Consider the following 24,528-nt stretch of genomic DNA (forward strand, 5'->3'; position numbering starts at 1 on the left):
GCTCTCTCCCTTCCTTGGGATGGGTATAAGTTCCTTTGCAGTAACCCTTTAGTTGCCAATTACTGCCTATACATATACTTTTTAATGTCCTCCAAAGCTGTTGGCCTGGAACTGCCCCGGCCCCCGCCCCAAGACTTTCTCTGCCCTTGGGTAAGGAGATGCACTATCCTCCCAGAGATCTGAGTGTACAAATGTGTGCTCCCGTGATTGGGGGTGTGGGGAGGTGAGGGTGTTCACTTGCTCTCGGATCTCTGCTGTGAAAGCTGAGAGGCAGGGACCAGGCATGCGCAACATCTTCGGGCGCATTGTGATGGGAACTGCTCCTCTGAGTCTCTACAAAGACTCCAGAGTAATCACTAGCCGCTCCCCTTCACAGAAACCTCCCCAGTCTTTAAGACGGGCACACAGATGCTGAAGCAATGCCGCTTTGGCTGGCTTTGCTTTTTAGAGGGCCGGTTGTAGCGTGAAAGGCTAGGACATGTGAGGACTAGTGTATTTCTGTTGATCCCATCTCCCGTGTTGACAAACGCCAGCGCCAGCGCGGTGGCTTTGCAGTCCGCGGCTGCAGTTTGCAGTGGAGCTAAACGGTGTGCGGCTTTAATTCCACGTCAGATCAACTTTGATCAATATCCCCCTGCCGGCCCAATTGGAAGAGCCCAATTCATCGCGCTGAGCCTTTTCGCTCTTTTCTTCTTTTTTTTTAACCTCTTTAGACCCACCATTTTTTAAGAAGAAAAGTACTGGATTTTCTTTATAATTTCTTTCATTACTGCGCGCTCTCTCCCTTTTCCCCTCCCTCCTCTCTCTCTTTCTCTTGCTCTCCCTTCCTCTCTCTCTCTCCTTTTTTCTCTTATATTTTCCGGTGCTTTGTCTTTTTGTTTTGTTTTAGTTTATAGGTATTAATTCTCTTTTCTCCTCTGTTTCTGTCTCTGTGTGTCTCTCTCTCTGCCTCTCACTAGCTCATTCGCTCTCAGTCTGTCTCTCCCTATCTCTCATCTCTTAGAGTGATAGGGAGAAAGATCGCTTTAGCGAAGCAAGCTTGCAGCCAATGAACCCGCCTTCCAGATTGGTGTGAAGACAGAAGTGAGGTGGGGGGGCGGGGAGGGGGTGTGAGAGAGACCGGGAGCGAGCTGGAGCGAGCGAGAGGGGAGCGGGAGTGAGAGGAAGCAGAGAGAGAGAGAGAGAGAGAGAGAGAGAGAGAGAGAGAGAGACAGATACAGAGAGAGAGGAGGACTAGTGTGGGGTGCAAAGGAAGAGTGAGCGAGAGCAAGTTGAGGGGAGGGCATGTAAGAGCCGAGAAATTCTTTTTCGTCTTCTATTATTATTTTGACGACTCCCCGAGTTGTGCCCATGCTGTTGTCAGCTTCGTTTTAGGCAGAGCATGGCCAGACAGAAGAAAATGGGGCAAAGCGTGCTCCAGGCGGTCTGCTTTTTAGTCCTGGGGCTTTTGGGTCATTCTCACGGAGGATTCCCCAACACCATCAGCATAGGTAAGCGCAAACCAGCCAGCTGCTCAGCCAGGCTGGGTCCTCTGGCATCCGCAACCGAGACCACTGCCCCGGTGTGGCTCTAGCGGCTGCGGGTCCCTGTCCTGCATGGCCTGGGAGACCGGGTGGTCGGACAGCAATCACCGGCATCTGAATCCCAGAGAACCGGCTAGTTGGGGAGCATGACGGGCAAGAGAGGGGTCTTCTGGGACTGGGGCGGAGGGAATGAAGGGGTACTGATGGGCTTTTGATCTGAGCCCAGCAGGTTTGGCATGTTCGGATGGAGACTGCAAAGGGGCGAGGAGCCACGGCTTTTCGGCTGGCTGCTCTGGACTTTGCCATGGCGTGCGTGCCGCCCCTGGAAGTTGTCCCAGGTTGATGCTGCCTGTCTGGCCGCGCCAGCACTTGGAACCCGGTCGGGGCGCCCCGTCTGACTGCGGCTCCCGGGAGACAGGCTAGAACTGGGGGTGGTAGACCATTCTTGATCCCCCAGGACCCAAGCAGCAGACGGGTCGGTGACAGACGGGATAGAAGGCGGAGTGGGGGGTGCACAAGGAGCAGTGCAAAGAGCGGCTAAGTCACGCAGACCACGAATTCCTGAATTGCCGCCGTGTCTGTCTGGAACCTGGCTCCCGAGAGCCGGGAGGGAGTTCTCTGGGCTTCTTGTCTGCATTCACAAGTCCTGAAGTTAGAATCTATCCGCACTGAACCAAAGCCCAGTATTGTCGTGGAAGAAGGGGTGTTCTGAGAGGGGACAGGATGGGGCAGCCAGGAATGATATGGTTTTTCTTCTCCACCTTTCCCCATTTCGCCAGGAAAAGACAGACGAAACAGTCTGTGTAGACGGGCGTCGGGTGTCCCGGGTGCTGTGGGAAAGGAGTGGAAAGAAACCTGCCTCCTAAGAATCAGGTCCAAATATCGGGTCCCTGCCCAAAGCAGCCTCTTCTCTCTGCCCTCTTTCCCCTTCTCCCCAGCCTCTTCTCAGTGTTGAGAAAAACCCGATTTCTTTTCAACAAAACTGGAGTTCACAGACCTTGGAAGACATACAGGTTGATAAAGCAATCATTAAGGCGCTTACCACTATTATAGAGAGCTATTCCTCACTTTAGCGCTCCCTCAGTACTAAAAGCTATGGGGCCGGGGGTTCACAAGCCAAATCTTGGTTCCTTTTGTTTATAGGTGGACTTTTCATGAGAAACACGGTACAGGAGCACAGCGCTTTCCGCTTTGCTGTGCAGTTATACAACACCAACCAGAACACCACGGAGAAACCCTTCCATTTGAATTACCACGTAGATCACTTGGATTCCTCCAATAGTTTTTCTGTGACTAATGCTTGTAAGTAGATTTGCTTTTCCTCCCTCTGGGACCTTGGAGACCTCTTTGCATTTTGCCTGTGGGATTTGGGGGTCTGCGGGTGTGTGTTGAGTCAGGAGTGTTATTGCCTCTGTGGACATTTTAGGGGCTCTAGGCAATCCAGGATTTTATGCCGCATAAATCAACTCCGGAAGATTCTGTTGAGGGATTTAAGGCATTAGGGTACAAAACTCTCAGCTGTGAATAATGTGTGAGACAAAAGTTTCATGTTTCTCTCTGTTAAACTAGCATTCCCTCCCCCATACATTTTGTGGAATTGGGAAGACTGGGGTGATGGTAAGGGGTGGAGAGTTGTTCAGGGAAATGTCTTCAGATGGGATTTTTTAAAAGCCCATGATTAAGCCAATTCAGGATATACATTATTACTTGGCTAACTAGCATCTGAGTGTAGAAATTATCTGAAATTGACATTTGCCAAATTATATAGGAGCCAAATGTGAGAAATTCTACAATAGAATGACCTTGAAGACAGATCAGGCTGGGTGCTCTGACCTATCTCTGTCCAAGACTGTCACCTTTCTTCCTCAGAGAACTCTGATAGGAATTGATAAGACTGTAAACTTATTAAAAGTGGAGAAAAGGGAGAAGTGAGGGAAAGGGAGAAGACAGTGCTCAGAAAAACTACTTCTGCTTTTGGCTCCCCTAATATTTCTCACCCCACTCATTATTAAAGACAACGCAGATCTTAGCTTAGACTAAAGGTAGAGTGTAAAGCCTGGTGGCAGGAAAACTAACTATGATATGAGAAATTTCATCAGTCTTAAAGCCATTTCTGAAATACATAATTGTGCCCCCAAGATTGAGATTATTCCTCTATGAAGGAAACATTTTGAGAAGAAAAACCACAAGGAATAAAATGATTAATAGCCTGTTGGACACAGGTTTTTCTTGAATAGAATATTTATGAGAAAGACTGATAGCATTTCATCTAAGCTAAAAGTTTTCACAACAATGAAGCTGATGATGGCATAAATATATATTTATGGTTGGTGTATTTTGGAATTTGGGGTTTTTATTATTTTCTTTCAGGGAACAAATGATATTTATTTTTGGTTGGATGAATCTTTGTTTAAAATTGACTTCAATTTCTGCCTCAAAAGATATGTGATTTTTAAAAATGTTGAAAGGATCACCAAGGGCATAGACCTCTCAGATTTGAAGACTTAGGTCAAGAGGATGGGGGTAAAGTACTTTAGATGAGATGTGACAGTTATTAGCTTTAAGAAAAATTAAAGTGAAGGTACAGTTCCTTATATGAACATATTCTAAGATACTCTGAATTTGACATTCCTTCACTTTCCGACATTGACAAAAATAGGAACTTATTAATTCCAGCTAAGTGTGAAAGTTACGAAATGTCTGTCTATACTTTGCATTTTATTTCAGTAATCCTATCCCATCTCTACAGCATTTACAACACACATCTGAATTTTAATCCTGTTCACTCTTCTTTAGTCAAGAGGCTACATCTCAACTGTACCTGCCTAAACATCAGTTAGAGCAGACTTGAAAGCAAATACGTAAAAACCATTGGGCCTTATTATTATTAATTATAAATAATTATTTCGATCAATTTGATGTCTCTACTAAGGACTTAAAACTGCCAATTGATGTCTCAGGGATGCTTGCTATCCAAGGTTTAGGGTACTGTTTTTTGAGTGTTTTTAAATCAATATGATTTATACCTGCCAGTCCAGGTCCATAGGAAATACTCAAGAATCACTCAGAAAACAATCCCTGACTTGTAAAAAGACTGGGTTTGAGAACAAACAAGAAGTCACCCATATTGTTGTTGAGTTGCCTCAATGTCTTCCCTGTTAGGACAATAAGGGAACCACCATGGGACAGGAAAAGGAATTGATTAGCACCTCTCCTCCATCCTAAATGCACATCACTTCTGTTTACAAACTTAGCAGGCATGGTTTTGACTAGGGGGCTTGCAAATGTGGGATAATTACAGAGCAATGAGAGAAAAAAAAAAGAGGTGACCTTGTCCATAATTATGTACACACATGCACACGCAGACAAACATAGGTTATCCAGAAACTACTGATGTGTATCTAGCTGCCTGTTGCACTCTCGGACTTTACAGCTCAGAAGACAGGGAAGGAAAACTGTCATTTTACTGAGCCCCACTGAACGCCACAGTCATTGAATGTGGGCCAGGTCTCAAAGCTGTCTCCAAACATCTGCTGCCTAGAAGCTTAGCATGAGAAAGATGACTAGTTCAACTTCTCTCTGATAGTCTCTGAATGCATAAGACAATCATTTCAAGAGGTCAAGGAAGACCTGGAAGTGTAGGTCATTTCTTCTGGTGATGCTCATAGTTTTTATTTTTCCCATGGAAGTCACATATATCAGATATTGTCATACAATAACAGTACAGTACTGGAGACTGAAAAGTGATCTAGGTTCCATGCTTACAATTAATTGTATTATTGTGTAGAAAAAATGAAATATCCCTGTGTTCTCTGACCTGCATCTCCTCAGACACCTCAGCATAAGAAAACCCCAGATGAGTCCAAATGTAGTCCTCCACGTTTTCTCTCTGGTTCAAAATGGAATACTATGACAAAAATAAAAGAACAATTCCCCTGTTCCTTTTCAAAATTCCTAGCTTCACCTTCTCTTGGCACTAGAGTTTATTTCTGCCGGTGATATTTCCTGCAGCCTCAATCCTGATGCAGGCACATACTTTGGAAGGCAGAGATATGCAGGTAAACAAATAGCCAAAGAATAAACAATGGGTAGGCAATGCCTTATGTATGTGTCCCTGATATTTACTTCCTCCTGGTCAAAATCCTCCTCTTCAGTGTATTCAGAGGATTTAAGGATGTGTGTGTATGAGAGAGAGAGGGAGAGAGAGAGAGAGAGAGAGAGAGAGAGAGAGAGAGAGAGAGAGAGAGAGAGAGAAATTCCAGGTATTAGTTATTTAAAGCCTCTTTTTCACCAGCATGCACAACCCGCAAGAGATTTGCTTAAGACAGATTCAAACTTCATTTCATGTCTTAAGAGGCCAATAAAGACCTCTCTGGCTTTGATGGGTGATCCATTTGGGATCTCAGCTCAGAGGTGAATTGAAGTTTATCAAAGAGATTCATCTGATTTGGAGCACATGTTTCCATTTCATAAGGATTAATTGAGTTTACTGCCTTACTTTTCAATTTGTCTGGATAACCCCATAAAGAATTGTGCCATTAATATTATTTTAGGGACCATGTATTAATATACACACAGAAACCCATTCGCGCAGCTCATATATGTGAAGAGATGTATGTACATATTTAAGCTATGTCTTATTTATTAAAGAGCAAAATTCAGTTTTCCTAGGGCTTTGGAGAATGTAGAAATACCAAGTGATTGCGGTGTCCCATTTGTGTGGCTTTACTGCTCTGGTTCCTCAGGAACTGCCTCTGATTCCCTTGAAGTCCCCTCCTGTGTCTTGCTGCTGTGCACTTGTAGTGCACTCCACACTACATCGCCCCAGCCTCTGCAGTGTCAGCTCATTAGCACACAGATCTCATATTCCCTCTCCGCACTGTCATTGCAAAAATTGCTGTTGTACACCTTTACAGCCAACAAATGTGCTCGTGGATTACGCACTGTTTGCAAGAAGCAAGGAAAAGGCAAATGTAACCTTAAAGGTTATTCACCATAGAATTGTGCTCTAAATGCATTGGGTTAAATAAAAATCTGTTAGTGGAGGCTTAGTAGTGATGGTGAGTGTGGGATGTGAGAGTACAAGCTCTAATGGAGCCCCAAGCAAAACCCCTTTTCCTGGTTAAATATAACTTATGGGTTGCAAATTTTTATTCTGTTATTTTTTCAAGCCATTTGAAATATACCTTCTAATTGAGAGCATGTGCCTTGCATAACTGAGCCCATTCTGCTACCAAGTGTACTTAGCTGAGACAGGTTTCTGTCTTTTGCCCACAGAGTCACAATCTAATTATCTAACAATTCTAATTGCCAGGATCTATTTAACTGTTTAGGTCCATCTGGGATTGCAGTGCATCCCCTGTTCCTATTCTTTTCTCTATGGTGGGTTTTGTTTTGCTGTTGTATTCATCCTTTTCATGAAAACTTCAGAACTGGGGTGAAGAACTGCATTTTCCAGATCCCGATTTCAAACAGTTCTTTACATACTAACCAACATCTACTGTTTTCAGACCACCTCCCACTCCCATTCCTGTCCCGTCATTCCATCTTTACTTCTGTCCCTCTCTTCTGTCTGTTGGTCAATCTTCACTGGTTTAACTCACTCTTAGCCCCATGGGCCAGCTGGCTTTGTCCAATGAAGCACGAAGAAGCTGTCTCCGTGCTGCCAGTCAGAGATTTAAGTCACCTTCATACAAGGTTTATTATTTATGGCTTTTTAAAATCTATTTTTATGTGGTTAGGAGGGAGCAAGGTGATGCTGTTCATTTGGGCCATAAAATAAATGGCAATCAGTAGGCTGTAAAGGTGAGCTCTCAGCAAACATGTAGCCCCCCTCGTCTAGAAGTCAGTTTCTGTTTATCTACTAAGTAGGATAGGGTGGGAGGCAGGGGTACATAAAAGGTTTGAGTGGAAGGGACGGAGAAGCCCACTGTTTTGTTCCCTAATCATCTATGGAAACCACAACAATTAACTATAGCTTTCCTTTCTTTCAACAATTTTAACTTTTTCTCTGTAAAATGAAACTTTTAATTTATGACATCATGTATTTCTGCCTTTATCAAAGGTTTTCTGCTTGGTTTTGTTTTTCTCTCCCTAATCCTCAGGATTGAGAATGTTGGAGCTGAGAGTGGGGAGCACTGGCTGTGATTTTTATTATATGTCTTTGGCTCATGATATATTTTTAATTTCATTCTTATGGGTCATCAGAGGTGATTGGCTCACTTCATTTGAACAGATTGAAAAATGGAGTTGCTAGGCACTCTTATTGGTCTTCCTCTGCAGATAAGAGATCTGTCGTTTTTATACAGTTGGTTAAAAGATTAAATGGCAAATTTAATTTAAGAGAAAGCCAGAAATTTATACGATGCAATTCATAACTTTGGGGTGGGGACTAAGCATGCCAATTAATATTATTTATTTAACTTAGAAATTTTTTAGAATAAAACTCTTAACTTCATGAAAATTCTTTCTCTGAAGGTCATGAAAATTATCTGCATATTTTACCTAGTCCATTAGAAAATAAGTATTTACTGCGTTTCCTTGATTTTGATGCTTTATATTATATTGCTTTATATTATGCTTTATATTGATGCTTTATATTGCTTTATATTAAATAATATGTCTGCAGGAGGGTACAATTGAAATACCTGGTGAGACTATGGGTATTCTTCAATGGGAGTGTAGGAGTTGTGCCAACACAAAAAGAACTCCCTCCTCCTTGAAAGTGTCTGAGCTCTAGAGGCACAGTACAAAGTGCTACAAATAAATCCAGTCTAAGTGTGGGATGAGCCTTGAGCTAGGTAGAGCAGCAGCCCCTGAGCGGGTCATTACTTGACAAAAGGTTATCAATGAACAGAACTCTTCGCACTTCTACCTCTTCCCTTTTTATTGGTAGATTCTCCCACTTGCTCTTTCTTCCTAGATGCAAGTCTTTCTGCTGGTCTCTAATTGACCCCTAATTCTGGTATCTCATCAACAAGAAATTTACTTCAGGGCCACTCCTGTTCTAAACTTTTCCAGATCTTCTTCTCCTCCAAAATTTTAGGAGATGAAATTTGTGACTTCAGGAGTGGGGAATAAGCAGGTTTTTTTCAGATTATTTAACTTTAAAATTTCTCATAATAAGACTGTGAATTTATTGACTGTATTTCTTTGTTTTTTCTCCTTTTGATCAAATTAAATAGTATGTCCAAGAACAGAGTATCTCAGTTCTTGATCTATCCCCTTGAGGGCATACACTCCACTTTGGTGTTCACAACTTTTTATCGAATACAGAAATCTCATTGAAAATTGTTGGGAAGGTGTTAATATATCTACCAGAGGAACCACATTTGTCTTAAAACCAGGGACTATAAGAACTATAATACTCAGTTTACAGGAAAGATATTCATAAGAGGGTATTTCTGGACCTGATACATACAGTGGCTTTTGACTCTCCCTAAACAGAAGATCAGCTGTCCCTGGTTATGGAAGAGATCTACACAGACCAAAGAACAAAGCTTACAAAGAACAAACCACATGGTATGTTTGGCATAAGCCCAAGATTTAACGCTGTTTCAGCCTTACCATATTGAAGTTAAAAGACTTTGGGGTGATTTATAAACAGCCAAATATCTCAAGATTCATTATATCAAGGAAGTCAACATGTACACCTTTCTGTACCTTGATCATATGTGGGCCATGGGATGAGATGCACTAACATAGAAAGGAGGTCAAATAAGAGACTAGAGATGCTTAGAAACCTGGAGAAAAGTGGGAAGGACGCTGAGTCTCAGACTGAAAGCTGCCTTTCCCAGGGATGGCAGGTGGAAGCCAAGGATCACAGGGAGCAGTCCCCTGCTGGGTGCTAAATAGAGCTGTGAAGAGACCTGAAGCCTAGCCCAGCCCCTTTGCCCCTCCTTTGCCTTCTCTCAATTGTACAGCCTGGTCTCTTTCTCAGTGGAAATAACCAGAATGTTCTCTTCTGGACTTCATTTCATCATTGGTCAGAATAGTAAGTGCTTATGGCCCTCACTCCAGCGCTCCTTTCTCCTCAGTTCATAACAGCTTATGGCTTCTTTAGCAATTGCTCTCAACAGAAAATCATTTGTCTTTATATGGAAGAGGCATAGGAACAAAGATAAAAATGAAAAAGTAAAAACACAACTAGTAGTGGGCCCTTAACACCATGGGGTAAAAAACATCACTTCTCAAATTTTTGCGTACAAATCAATCCCCTGAGGAATGTGTTAAAATAAAGATTCCCATTCAATAGGTCTACATTGGGATCCAAGAATCTGTATTCCTGTATATAGAATACTTCTAAATAATGCTAACAGTTCTCCAAGTAATAACAGTACTGCTGGTAATCAAACCACAATTTACGTAAAAGTCCGGAGCAGGGAGAGTATGATGCAAAAAAATGTTCCACCAGATAAATCTTATCCACATCTCTAACTTCTTGAATACAAAGAAGGTACTGAACAAGATACATTTGATTCATTTGGACTTGAGAATGTTCCCCATCATATTCCCAGTAACAGTGTCCTTTTCAGCCATGTCTGTAGGTGGCATGATTGGATGTCTGATGAAAGCATTTACTTAGAGTTACTTTTTTGTAGGGATTTGGAATGGAAACCGAAAGACAGGAGGAAGCTTATGAGCCAGAATGACAGTGTCTTGGCTTCTTGCCACACCCCAGAGTGTCCCTTTTAAAAACAACCTGCCCAAGAGAGCTAAGGCTGGCATGCAGTTCCAACTGCCTTTCCACTTTGTTTCTCTGGGTCAAAGCATGCCAGAAGGAGGCATGTAGCATCTGCTTCTCAGCTGTCTGACTTGCCTTAAACAGGGTTAGAAACAAGAAGTGCAACATAACCCAAATTCTGTCTTGTTCCCTATGATCCTGGAAAAAAATGACTCCATTTTCAAGACCAGTGCCAGGTACTCACTGTGATGTAGAAGGGAGGGAAGAGAACCTTATCACTTTTTATATATCTGAACTGAGGATTACTCCCAGAAGTCATTTAAAGCTTACCCAGTGTTATTTGAGGACTACCAAATGGCATACTATTACCCAAAGTACTGCTTTCCAAGAATCTGCCATTAGTCTGAACTGCCACTAATTTCTGCATTATTGCTATCTAAAAGGAGTTAAATCCATATCAGCTGTTAATATTTTGACCATAATTCTTTGCTCAGAAATCACTTATTGCCTTACAGGGTATTAAGAGGAGGCTTCCCAAAGATAGGTAAGTGACCCAGGACATGCACCTGCTCAAAAGAAACATGTTGCACCAAGTAGATTTTATATATTTGGGGCCACTGGTAGACTTTTAAAAAGGAGGAAGAGTCTCTCAGAAGTACGTCCACATATTTTCAACATTTGAACTTCTCAAAGGATAAATCCTGGTTGTTGTTTATTCACTGTGGTTTTACTTGCCTTTGACTCTTCACACCCTTTTGATGGTATCAGGTTTCATAGTTGGTTGTAATAATTGATTCCCTTTAACTTCTGAAGTCCCACAATTACTGTGGGGTATTCTCATAAATAAAATAAGTTTGCAATGGAGATTATGGTAAAGATTTTTTTTACCTTTTAAATAAGATTGTAATCCAAAACAGTTGTTACTCAATTATCTATGACTGGTTTGATCTACTTTGCCAATTATACATTGCAAACAGAGCCATCCTTAATGCTGCCCAGAGGAGATCAGACCTTTAGCAATTGATTAAGACAGTTTTCTGAATCAGTATTTTGCTACCCAGGATATGGGTGTGAGTCTCTGAGTGGATGAACACCATTTTTTTTTTACTTTTGGGGTCACATCCAGCTATGCACAGGGGTTGTTCCTGGCTCATGCACTCAGGAATTGCTCCTGTCAGTGCTCAGGGGACCATATGGGATGTTGGGAATCGAACCTCGGTCAGCTGCGTGCAAGGCAAATGCCCTACCCACTGTGCTATCGCTCTAGCCCTGGATGAACACCTTTGTAAGTTTAAGACAGAAAGGTTGATAAAATATGTAGTCAACCAGAACATATAAAAGACTCTAAAATATTCTTCTAATTGATATTTTCAAATATACTTGTTGGATAATTTAATCTTTTAAAATTTGGACCACTTTAATCAAAATGTTAGATACGCTTATTAAACAGATGCATCTAGGTCACATTTCAGATATACTAAGTCAAAAATATAAGGGCAAAAAATATAAAATCAATAAATAAGGGCAAAATATAAGGGTGAAAATTACAAAATAAAATCAAAAATGTTATTGATTGGGCTTCTGTGGCTTACAATACTATTTATAATTGTTTTCCACGCACATAATTCTAACATCACACCCATCACAAGTTTAATCACCTAAGCTCTAATTTAATAAGCACTGGTTTAATAAATTCTGGTACTATGATGTATATGGATTTAGACTGAGTATTTGTTGAGCACCTACAATGCATCAGGCATTATTCCAGATGCTTTCATGCATGCAACTTTCATAAGTGAGGTGCCATGGTTCACTAAGCATTAGTGAGTTTGACTCTCAGATTGAAAATCCAACACTTGAAAGACCTGAGACTAGCCTCAAATCACAGACAGAGGTAAACAAATCAAAAATTATCTTTGAGATACTAAATATAGACAATAAAATCTTCTTTACTTTTATGGCCATACCCACTGTACTCAAGGCTTATTCTTGGCTCTATGATGAGAGATCATTCAGGTGGTACTTGGGAGGGTACATATGCAATGCAGGAGATTGAATCAGGATGAGCTATGTGCAAGACAAGCACCTTAAGCTCTGTATTATTTTTCTTGCACCAAGAAAATGGTTTTCATTTTAACAAAGCTTCTTTCCTTCTTTGCTTATCAGCTTAGCTATGCTATAAAGATAAATGTCATAGTAAGTGCCTAATCATTTGTTACAATAGATTTTTTTGCAATCATTGTATTAGTCTGGTACATTCATTGCATCATCCTTGATGTCAATAAATTTAAAACGAGGACTGAAATAGTACAACCATTCACTGAACCTGTGCCATGTGGAGAACACCATGCTAGGCATTTTACATCCTTTGTCTCAAGGAATCATCAACACACACTGAAAAAGACAGGACTTCCCACCTATATTTTATAAAAGAGGAAACAGGGATGGTTCAAATATAGAAGAAACAAGTTAGATCTCATAAAGCTGACTAGTTAGGTCAGAATTCTGAAATCTTCCTGCTTTTTAGAGACTGACTTATTCTCTACTGGGAGCAGATGGATAACATAAATGTGTATATTGGGCCAAGCATAGGACAAACAAAACATTTTCAAAAGTACTTGAATAGTAGGAGGTGAAAGGTATAAGTTTCTGACCTATACACTATATTATCTACTTTTTTCTACTGCTGAGTGATTTTACTGGTTGAAGAAACCTCTATTAATGGGCAAGAATACATACTGAGAATAAAAGAGAAAACCCATTCTTAATAAAAAGCCTGTTTTTATTTTATACATAGTAGTATATGTATGGGGGTGGAGCGATAGTACAGCAGTAGGGTGTTTGCCTTGTGCGCGGCCAACGTGGCCAAGCCGGGTTCGATTCCTCCGCCCCTCTTTGAGAGCCCAGCGAGCTACCGAGAGTATCTCGCCTGCACGTCAAAGCCTGGCAAGCTACCCGTGACATATTCGATATGCCAAACACAGTAAAAAGTTTCACAATGTTACTGGGCCTGTTTGAGCAAATTGATGAACAACGAGAGGACAGTGCTACAGTGCTATAGTATATGTATAAAATATTTTATCAAGTTCCCTCACTATGCAGAACAAACTCTCCTCTGTGCATATACTTATGGTCCTACACACCTACACTATCTATCCAGTAGCCTTTCATGGTTGAGTATAACTCAACTCTGATTAGGTTCCCTTAGACAGTGCATCTTATTATGACATCTCATTCCTACTTTGACAAACTGGCAGGCTACCGAATGTAGCCTGCCCACAGGGCAGAGTCTGGCAAACTCCCCGTGGCGTACCCAATATGCCAAATACCAGTAACAATGATGGGTCTCATTCTCCTAAAGAGCCTTGAATATAAACTCAGGGCCAGGATGAAGGAGACGTTACTGGGGCCTGCTCGAGGCAATCGATGAATAACAGGATGATTTGTGTGATTTGTGATTGTGAGACAGTGCTCTGACCTGTAGAAAGGTCCGCAAAATGATCTGGTCTTTAACAACTGCTCAGCAAGTCAGAAAAGATACTTATGCAGGATGATATGGGGAAAGTTGCTTAAATTATAGTATGAGAAAACCCTAGGCCCCAAACTGGGAGGCTCTACACAAAATATCTGTCCAGGGTAGGACCACCTTGTATACCTCAAGACTGATACTCACCAACTTTATAACTTTATACCATGATCCAAAATATAGGTTTATGGTAATCTGCTGGGGTTATTAGCAGACGTAAATAATTTATAATCAGTACGTATGTTTTTTGAATAGAAATAGTTTGTCATAGAGTGAGGGTTATAAATTTCCCCATAAACTTACTATTACTGTAAAGCTTATATCAAACAAGTTGATTTTCTTATTAAAATAATGTCAAACAGATGTGAACATAATTGAACAACATGTCCTGTAGGCTAAGTAAAATCTGGCTTCTTTCCCTTTGAGGTACTCCAAAACCACTTCACATGAAGATGCTTGAACTTGAAGCAGACTAAAAAATATTGTAGTTTCAATGTAGCTAACCAAGAATCATCATTAGTGATTTCCCATAGATCTATCTACAAATCAAGCCTAGAACATCATTTTTAAAGAATAATGTTATAGAGCTTATTATACCTTTCTTCTAATTTGGGAACACCTCTACCTTATTTCTAGCCAGATCCAGATCCACGTGTATTTAAATCTACTGATTTGACCAATGAGAAATTCAATATTAATTAACAGAACTTCTACTGCTCATTGAGTGTAAATATGCCAGAAGTGCTTGTAGTTCTGAACTGGAACTTTTCAATGTTATGTAATCTTTTGTGTGTGTTATTCAATAGGGGCAACTGATTACTCCAAAAGCATAGAGTGAGAAAAATAATCCCACATATATATCTTATATAAAATTCTTATAATAAGCACATATATTGCATAGAAAATAACACTTAGGCTATTATGTTTCTTGAGTTCCTGGGAAGCAGCGAAAGCTCTATGGGGAGTAGGAATACCGTGAAATGAGCAACAAAACAGGAACTTGGAGATCTGGATTCCACTTATAGTTTTACCACCAATTGCCTAATAACTCTTAACAAGTTACTCCTGTCTCTGGCCATTGTTCTTATCATTTGTAAAATATGGGTTTCCATATTGGATGTTTGCCATTAACTCTTCTCCAACTTTTACTACCTCACCTTCTAGCTACTGTTTCACTTCATTTCCCACTGACGAAAGATTATAACAAATGAAGTTTTTTTTCAGCTTTTTCTATATCTACAAATTTCTCTTGATAGTCATCTATTTTATGCCTTTAAAATGCTATGATAAATATGTTGAATCCATGAACCCTACAGACAATGCTTCTGGCAAGTGATGATTTTTTCTTAATCACATATTATCTCTTTCATTTACTAAGTATAAAAACTTAGGACAAGCTGTGCATGCTGTGCATAAGATTTTCCAGTTATGAAATGGGTATAATAATAGTCCTCACCACATAAATTTGTTCAGTTTTAAATTTTATAATCCGCAAATGCACATAATACCTGGAACCTGTTGAACATCATTAGTGTCATCATCACCATTAGTTTAAAATCCTTTGGATTTTTTTTCTAAAACCAGGGACCTAGTTGATTTTTCACAGTGGAGAAACCCATGATTTCTCTTGAACATGTACTTCTCTACTCTGTTCTTTTCACTTTGAAGAAGCCCATCTTCTCACTTGAACATTTATTTTGTTTTTTTTTTCTTTTTGGGTCACACCCAGTGATGCACAGGGGTTACTCCTGGCTCTGCACTCAGGAATTATCCCTGGTGGTGGTGGTGCTCGGGGGACCATATGGGATTCTGGTAAGAGAACCCGGGTTGGCCACATGCAAGGCAAATGCCCTACCCATTGTGCTATTGCTCCAGCCCCCTGAACACTTATTCTTAACTTTCTGTACTCGCATATATTTTTATGGATTTCTTTTAATACAACTATTTTACTTCACTAAGGCATTCCATATGGTCCCCTGAGCATGACCAGGAGTAATTCCTGAGCACATAGCTATGAGTAACCCCTAATTACCAAGGGTCACCCCAAAGCTATTTTAAAATAATAAAAATAAACAGAGAAGACTAAAATATCACCAGAAAAATTAAATATCTTATCACTTTAGAGAGCATATTTCTGGGGCTAGAGTTTGCACTTGCCTTGCATATGACCAACGCAGGTTCAATCTCCAACACCCATATAATCTTCTGAGCACCAGCAGAAGTGAACCCTGAGGGAAGAACCAGGTGTAAGACGTCAAGTATTGCCAGGTGTGAGCCCAAAACAAAACATAACAAAACAAAAAATTGAAAACATATTTCTTTGCTGAACACTATCCTCTGATACATTCTACAGTTTTTAGTGCTTCTTCAAATACAAACTATTGTTTTCTTTCCAGGAATTATTCACACTTCTGCTTCAAATCATCAGCTGACTATCCTGACTTCTACATCTCTCACTATGCTCCCATAGTTGTCCAATTAATTTACTTCTTGTATACTGAGTAAGTTACTCTTTGAGAAGCATATTCAGATATAAACTTTTTTTATAATCTTAAGATGGGCTTAGGTGAAGACCTAGAATCTTCTTTCCCAAATAAACTGACATCATTTCCAGTTTCATTTTCTTCCCATCACTAACGTAGTCTCTATTCTTTTGTAACAGATATTATGCAGACAGTAAATATAGCCTTATCAATATCCAAAATACAGTAGGGTCATTCATACAATATCTTATAGTTGCTTCAAAAGAAAACTTGAAGCATCCAGGTATTTTCTTGACAGAAAGTCCCTAGGGATTCTCTTATGAATAGGGCTGCCCTTCGAATGAAATAAGAACTTTGCTTTAGTCTAACCTTTCACTAAAAACCATAGCCCATTACAGGAACTCATATCTTTTGACCTTGTGATTTCTGTCAAAACTCCCTCTGTCTTCAAGCATCTCCTCCACACTTTCAATCTAAAATATAAGGAAACTAAGACATTGAGAAAAGCTGAACTTTCCCCTTGATAAACAAACTTGTAACTGCCCAGTTCTTTATGCACTCAATTTTGGTCCTTGGGATTTTCACCTAAGGTGTTGCTGTTTGCCCCTTACCTAATAGAATGCTGTTTCATCTACTTAGTTTGGTATCATCCAGAAGTCAAAGAATGGCTTTTAACTACATCGATATCTGGACTTTATTCCTTACTAGCTCTCTGGCCTTCGGTACATTACTTAACCTCCCTGAACCTCAGTTTCCTCATTTGTGATACGAATATGAACATATAGTAACTTCCTTATAAAGTTATTGTGAGAATTACTAGCATCTTGTTATTCATATCAAATATTCATAATGATGTCTGGCATATAGCAGTGATTCTAAAAATTATAACTATTATTGACACAGTATTAGTGATGTGATTTTGCAGGTGTAAAAGATGAATAAAATTATTCCAAAACAAGATGTGAAAAAGACGATTTCTATCTTTGGCTATCCTGCAAGCCTCAACTATAACTTGTAATGGCTATAAATATGTACTTGGAACCAGGGCAGAGGTGGTCATCTTTAAGTACTCACAAAGCTTCTTGAAGCATAAGGGAAAGTAAAGAAGAACGAAAAAAATATTTGATGCACTCAAAAAGTAAGGGCATACATATTATTAGGCTCAATCATGTCATCATTGGGTGGAATTATCTAGAAGGATATGATCCCTTCTGATATGGAGAGTGACATGATCATCTTGGCATTTGCTTGCTTGAAGCAAAGAACAACCTTTCTTTAAATGTGAAGTCTATTTTAATGTGCTTGAAATGGTGATAGTGGAAAAGTGGATCTTGGAATCTTCAACAGAAAAGAAAAAAATGAGATGTCACTTGATTTCTCAAAGCTATGTTTTTTTTTCTGAATTGTTTTAATCAAGGATTATATGTGGATGGAAATTTAGAAGGATTTTACTTTTATTGGATCTTCTTTTGATGCAGCTTTACTGAGTAACACCAAAAAGAGTAAAGGCAAGAGATATAGAACAAGTTAAAGAGAAATTTTGCTAATGTTATTTTCCGGTATTTCAGTCTCCATTCTCTACAGAGCAAAGGTTAACTAGCCAATTCCACAAGCACAGTCTCAGCAGTATGGATCCTGCTGGGGATCATTCAGCAAAGCATTCTTTCCCTTACCTTCTCTTCCTTTGTGTTCTGAAGCTGATCTATAGTAGACCCAAATCTGGAGGATGACCAAAGGCATTTTCCCCTAAATAACTGAGGTAATTCCTCTACCAGCACGCCCTGCTCTTTATTCCCCACCCAAATCCAGTCCTGTTTTATCTTTTGGAATCACTGAGCTCTATTTATTTTCAGATAAGGGAATTGATGGACAAAGATGTAAACTGAATTTCCCAGTGACACACAGCTAGTAGACAGATGAGTAAGGATTATAATATAAGCATAACTCTTGGAACTTCACTAAGATGTCTTCTCAACATAATCCTTCTTCAAATAGTTTTAATTCAACACAATTATATTACATATGAAAATTATGACAGCCCTGACTTGGAAAACAGGTGGGATAGAAGAAGAGTAACATGTTAATAAGTGAATAAGAAAATGCATTAAACAATGAATTGCAAGAACCAAGGTCAATGGTATCTTCCATATAGTGTCTCCAGTGTTAACTTGACATTTCAGTACCCACTGGCTTGTTGTCGTAAATTAGTGAAAACAAAGTCTTAAAGTTCTGTTATAGATCACAGATTGTTGGAGAAACAACAAGTAATTCTAGCCCTACTACCTCATTTTTTTGGATGAGGAAAGTGATGCCAAGAAAGAAAAAGAGGTTTTCCAAAAATGACACAGCTCCTAAGTGGCAGAAACAATATGTGAATATATACTGCCAGACTCCCAGCATGGGGTCTTTTCCACCATGTTTTGCACCCTGACCAGCAGAGTGCTGTGCTGATGCAACAATACAAATTTTATTATGTTTCTATTTTCTGGAATCTCTTTTTATTTCATACCAGGGGGTTAGGGTTTTCAGTGGTGCAGGTCTGGTATTTTCAGTATTCAGGTCAGTGATGTGATGCTGCTCTGAAAAGTGATGCCAGACCACCTGAGCATGAGGATTATAGCCAGATGTGCTTGGAGGGACAACATAGTGCTAGAATTGAACCCAGAGCTTCACATAAGCCAGACATATATAAAATGTTTTTCCTTTAAATGTTTTATATATTAGTTATATTACTCCAACTTAATTTTTAAGTATAGTGTGTTTATATGGTTATGGAAGTTAAAATTCAAAATTAATTCAGGCTCTTTGTAAAACATATTTCTCAAAAATATCAAACAAGTCATCAAAGTAAGAATCACTCTAATATGTGTAGATTTATACTTTGCTTTTGTACTTTACTTGTGGGATTTGGGGTGTTTTCCAGACCCCTTAATGTGTTTTGGTGTGTTGGTTTTTCAACGTCTACATCAAGTCATCAAATAACATATATATGTCATAATTTGTACAACTATTATCAAATTTTATGCATTTAGATTAATTCCTAATTCACTGAGGTTTATAATTTTGCCTCCTGTGACATCTGCATCCAGGCACGGTCTAAGCTCACATTAAATGCTTATTAAATACTTGCTGAGTGGTTAGTTCCCTTGACGTTTCTGGAATGGTCATTACTCTTCCATCAAGAAGGGTAATCAAAGTGAAAATTTTACCCTCTATTTTTTACACTATATGTGACATAACACCAGACAGGCAGTGCAACAATAGTGATGAGAAGTCAGACTCTCTGGTCTCAACTTCAGAACTCATCACTTTCAAGTTGTCTATCCTTGGATAAGGAAATTAATCTATTCAAACTCCAGTTATCCTATCTGGCAAATGGGAGAAGTAGTATTATCATCTCTTAAGATTAGGGTAAAATTAACTAATAATTATGTGGAAGTTTGTTGATATATATTATCATTTCAAAAATATTAGTTGCCATTATTAACACTATGTTTGAAAATAGGAAAAACAATACCATACTTGCAGTCAGAAATACTGGTTACTATTTCATCTTGACTAATATTTAGTATGATAACTTTGCATGAATAATTTTACTTCTCTAAGTCTCAGTTTATTCTTCTACAAAATGGAAATAACAATTCCCGAGCTGTGAATCCTGCAGGGATTTTATTGACATCAAATGAAAGGACGTGTGTTAAGGCACTCTGAAAATTCTTAACTCTGTCAAGTATGTAAAGTTAATATAATATATGATTGTAACATGTAGAGCTGTCAAGGCAAAGGGTATATGAGATTAGGTGAACATACTGAGCCAAAAGTATGTTTCTTAAATTAGACACATGGTATTGAAAATATAGGTGTTATAGACAAGGAGGATCTTAGAAATCATTTGGTCAAATATCTTAATGCTATATCTGAGAAAAGAGATTCAGAAAGCTGAGAGTGTGAGGTTTCAACGCTAGTCACAGAAAAGAGAATAGATGAGCTCTCTTGATTTCTGAGCATAGTTCTAAAGTAGTCATTATCTAAAAGGTGGTAAGGAAAAAAGCTAGTCATTTATAGAATCCATGTAGGTAGAAATTATTAGCTGGGGTTTTATTGTAAGGGCAAAACACAGAGCATACTTATATTCTAATTTTAAATGCCAGTCTCATTCCAGGTAAGTGAGGTACTGGGGACAGAATGGTTATGAAGGAGTCTTTATTAGGTAGAACGAGTGCCCTTGTATTTAGCCAAATTCCCAAGGGACTTCTGTTGCCACCGTCTTCCTAGCAATGATTGTGGAAGCAGATGGCCTTTCTTTGATTGTTAATATTTATCTTTGCAGTCAGTCCTCAGTTGTGTGTTTTTGGAGAACTTGGTAAAGCAGATGAAATTGCCAGTTGCTTGAAAATACAATTGCCAATTGTTTGAACTAAGCAAATTGATCCTAGCCTGAGGACTATTTATTTTACCCTAGAATGCCTACAGCCTAGTCGAACAAGAACTGTGTTACTGATAGCAGCTCAGATAGGACTACATCCCCTGAATTGTATCTCTCCAGGTAGCAGATAAATATATATGTTAGATACTTTCATCTTCATACTATTTTAGCTGAGAGCACATGAAAACTTCCATCTGACAACCTTTTTCAAGTTCAACACCACAGAAGTTTGTTTTAAAAAGAAACAAGAATGAATTTCTTCAATAACAGGCTCCAAAAGTGACTTTAAAAGGCCATATAACAAGACAGACCATTAAGAAATGTAGTGTGAAATGTGTTAATACTATAAACCCATGTGAGGTCTCACTATTCTTAGCTCCAGAACTTTGTCTTTCTTCTCTAGCAGTCACTATAATTCAGGCAAAGTCCATTAAGGTTCAACTCCTTCCTTACTCCTGAAGTTCTCTTTTCTGGTTTTCACATGAATGAGACCCTGTTGCCAGAAAAAGCTCACCCTCACCTTGTCATATGCCTAAATCCTACAAAGAGACTACTTTCCAGGAAGCATAGAGGAAATCGAGGAGCAAATATTCTATCTAACTTCAGAGATCTAGCATTTGAGCTAGGGCTCAAATGCTCCTCAGCTAAGAGCTGGTCAAAATCAGGCCTCTTGAGTCTCGAGTAAGTGGCAAGAGTGTGAAACCATCAAGGTGGATGAAAAAGTAAAACAACCTATCTCACCAAGCCTTGTCCAACTGTCACAAGGGGCTTCTCTTAGAAGCTGCAAAGTAATGAATTTCAGGTAACTTAAAGAAAAGCTTACCATACACAGTCAATAATTTAATATATGTTGTCCCATTACCCATAGTTGGTACCAACTGAAAATATGAATATATTTAAGAAGGTTCAACATATTCACATTGTTTGAGCACAATTTAATCTTTGAGCTCAAAATCAGAAAGGACTACCATTTCATCTCATCTCTGAGATCTGAAAACTTAATATAAGAATTGTGATTACATTGTCCACTTAAGCTAGGGGACAAAGATGTGATATTTAGGGTTTGTTGATGCAGTTTTGCTAAAATTCTGTATTTGGGAGTTAGATGCTTTCATACATATCAGGGAGGCAATGTTATGGAAGAAAAATTCTTTTTTAAAATTTTTATTAGTGAAACACCATGAGGTACAGTTGTAGGCTACAAATTTTTGTGCTTTGGTTTCAGTTATACAATATTTGAGTACCCATCCCTCCACCAGTGCCCATTTTCCACCTACACTGATCCCAGTATCCCTCCTACCCACCATCCCACCCTGCTTCTGTGGCAGGGCATTCTCTTTGGTTCTCTCTCTCCTTTTGGGTGCTGTGGTTTGCAAAAGAGATATTGAGTGGCAGTCATGTTCGGTCTATAGTCTACTTTCAGTATGCTTCTCCCATCCTGGGAGGATCCTCCTGTCACCATTTATTTGGTGCTCCCTTCTCTATCTGAGCTGTGTTTTAACCTAGAATGTGAGGCTGGCCTCCAAGCCATGGAGTAAACCTCCTGGTACTTATTACGGCCATTCTTGGGTGTTAGTCTCCTATTTTGTTGCTTTATGTTTCCCAGATGAATGGAATCTTTCTATGTCTGTCCCTCTCTTTCTGACACATTTCACTTAGCATGATACTTTCCATGTAGTACCATTGTATGTAAATTTCATGACTTCATCTTTTCTAACAACTATATAGTACTCCATTGTGTAGATTACCAAAGTTTCTTTAACCAGTCATCTGTTCTCGGGCACTCAGGTTTTTTCCAGATTCTGGCTATTGTAAACAATGCTGCAATAAACAAAAGAGTACAGATGGCAATTCAACTATACATTTTTGCCTCTCTGGGATATATTCCCAAGAGTGGTATTGCGGGATCAAATGGGAGCTCAACGTCTAATACTTTGAGAATCGTCCATATTGTTTTCCAAAAGGGCTGAAGCAGTCAGCATTCCCGCCAGCAGTGAAGGATGGTCCCTTTCTCGCCATATCTGTGCCAGCACAGGTTGCTTTTGTTCTTTTGGATGTGGGCCAGTCTCTGTGGTGTGAGATGATATCTCATTGTTGTTTTGATCTGCATCTCCCTGATGATTAATGATGTAGAGAATTTTCTCATGTGCCTTTTTGTCATTCGGATTTCTTTTTTGAGAAAGTTTCTGTTCATTTCGTCGCCCCATTTTTTGATGGGGTTGGATGTTTTCTTCTTGTGGAGTTCTACCAGTACTTTGTATATCCATGATATCAACCCCTTGTTGGATATGTATTGGGTGACTATCCTTTCCCATTCTGTAGACTGTCTTTGTATTTTGGTCACTGTTTCTTTTCAGGTGCAGAACTTCTTAGTTTAAGATAGTCCCATTTGTCTATCTCTGTTTTCACTTGCTTAGCTAGTGGCGTCACATCTTTGAAGGTACCATTATCTTCAATGTCATGGAGGGTTTTGCCAACTTTGTCTTCAATGAACTTTATGGATTATGGTCTGATGTCGAGGTCTTTAATCCAGTTTGATCTTGCTTTTGCACATGGTGTTAGGCAGAGACCTGAGCCCACTTTTTGCATGTAGTCGTCCAGTTTTGCCAGCACAATTTGTTAAAGAGGCTTTCCCTTCTCCACTTCACTTTTCTTGCTCCCTTGTCAAAGATTAGATGATTATATGTTTGGGGTGTGGGGGGAGAGATGTCAGTATATTGAACCCTGTTTCGTTGGTCTGCAGCTCTTTCTTTGTTCCAGTACCATGCTGTTTTTATTATTACTGCTTTGTAGTAGAGTTTGAAGTTAGGGAGGTTCATTCCTCCCATTTTCTTTTTCCCAAGAATTGCTTTAGCTATTCGTGGGGGCTTATTGTTCCGTATGGATTTCAGGAGTGTTTGCTCCATTTCTTTGAAGAATGTCATGGGTATCATTATAGGGATTGTATTGACTTTGTACAGTACTTTGGGAAGCATTGCCATTTTGACAATGTTAATTCTCCCGAACCATGAGCAGGGGATATCTTTCCATTTTCTCATTTCCTCTTTTATTTCCTGAAGTAGCGCTTTGTATTTTTCTTTGTATACATACGTCCTTTACTTCCTTAGTTAAGCTGATTCCTAGATACTTGATTTTCTCGGGTACAATTGTGAACAGGATTGTTTTTTTTCATGTAACTTTCTTGTCTCTCACTACTTGCGTATAGGAAAGCTATGGACTTTTGGGTATTGATTTTATAGCCTGCCACTTTACTGTACAAATCTATTGTTTCTGGGAGTTTTTTTTTGGTAGAGGTTTTAGAGTTCTATAAGTATAGTATCATATCATCTGAGAGTAGTGAGAGCTTGATTTTGAAGAAAAAAATTCTTATTCTTACCATGCCACTTTTTAACTTTGTAGATATTGCTCTCTACACATCTCCTTTTCTCATTTGTAAATTTAAGAGATTCATATTAGGTAATTCCAATGGCACTTTCCAGCTCCAAATACATCTAATTTCAGTAATATCACAAGGTGCACTTGGATATTTTAAATATCTGCACCTTTTCTTATCCTCCCTTGCTCAAAAATTTGGGGTCTTCAGAATGATCAGAAAATGTCCTATACTTCATCAAAATGTTTAAGATTTTCTTCCACTGTTAAGATTTATATTCTAAAATTTATATGCCATGACCTGTTTCCAATATACAAGGCCCCAACTTCCTAGTAAGAAAGTAGAATATAATGGAACTAAATTTGTTCTGTGAAGTGGGAAAATTTGGTTTCCAAATATTAAAGACATCACATATTCTTTAGAGCTTAGAATTGGTCTGGGGATGTGGCTCAGTGGAAGAGATCATGACTTCCACAAGTGAGGCACTGGAATGGATGCTCAGAACTGCAAATGA

The 24,528-nt window shown here is 39.2% G+C and overlaps 1 protein-coding gene across 4 annotated transcripts in view; it reads left to right on the forward strand.

Annotated features, from left to right (window-relative positions):
• The first annotated feature begins 1,221 nt into the window (after positions 1–1,221).
• Positions 1,222–24,528, forward strand: part of GRIA3 (glutamate ionotropic receptor AMPA type subunit 3) — a 391,700-nt gene continuing 368,393 nt past the window's right edge. For all 4 annotated transcript variants that reach the window (XR_008794065.1, XM_056125840.1, XM_056125841.1 and 1 more), the window contains exons 1-2: positions 1,222–1,490; positions 2,667–2,825. Coding sequence is in view for 3 of the 4 variants with exons in the window: in XM_056125840.1 (XP_055981815.1) it covers positions 1,382–1,490; positions 2,667–2,825 (268 nt within the window). In the remaining variant the exon portion in view is untranslated. The remainder of the gene's footprint in view (positions 1,491–2,666; positions 2,826–24,528) is intronic.

Source organism: Sorex fumeus, unplaced genomic scaffold, assembly GCF_029834395.1.
Source record: "Sorex fumeus unplaced genomic scaffold, SorFum_2.1 ptg000058l, whole genome shotgun sequence".
Lineage (NCBI taxonomy): Eukaryota > Metazoa > Chordata > Mammalia > Eulipotyphla > Soricidae > Sorex > Sorex fumeus.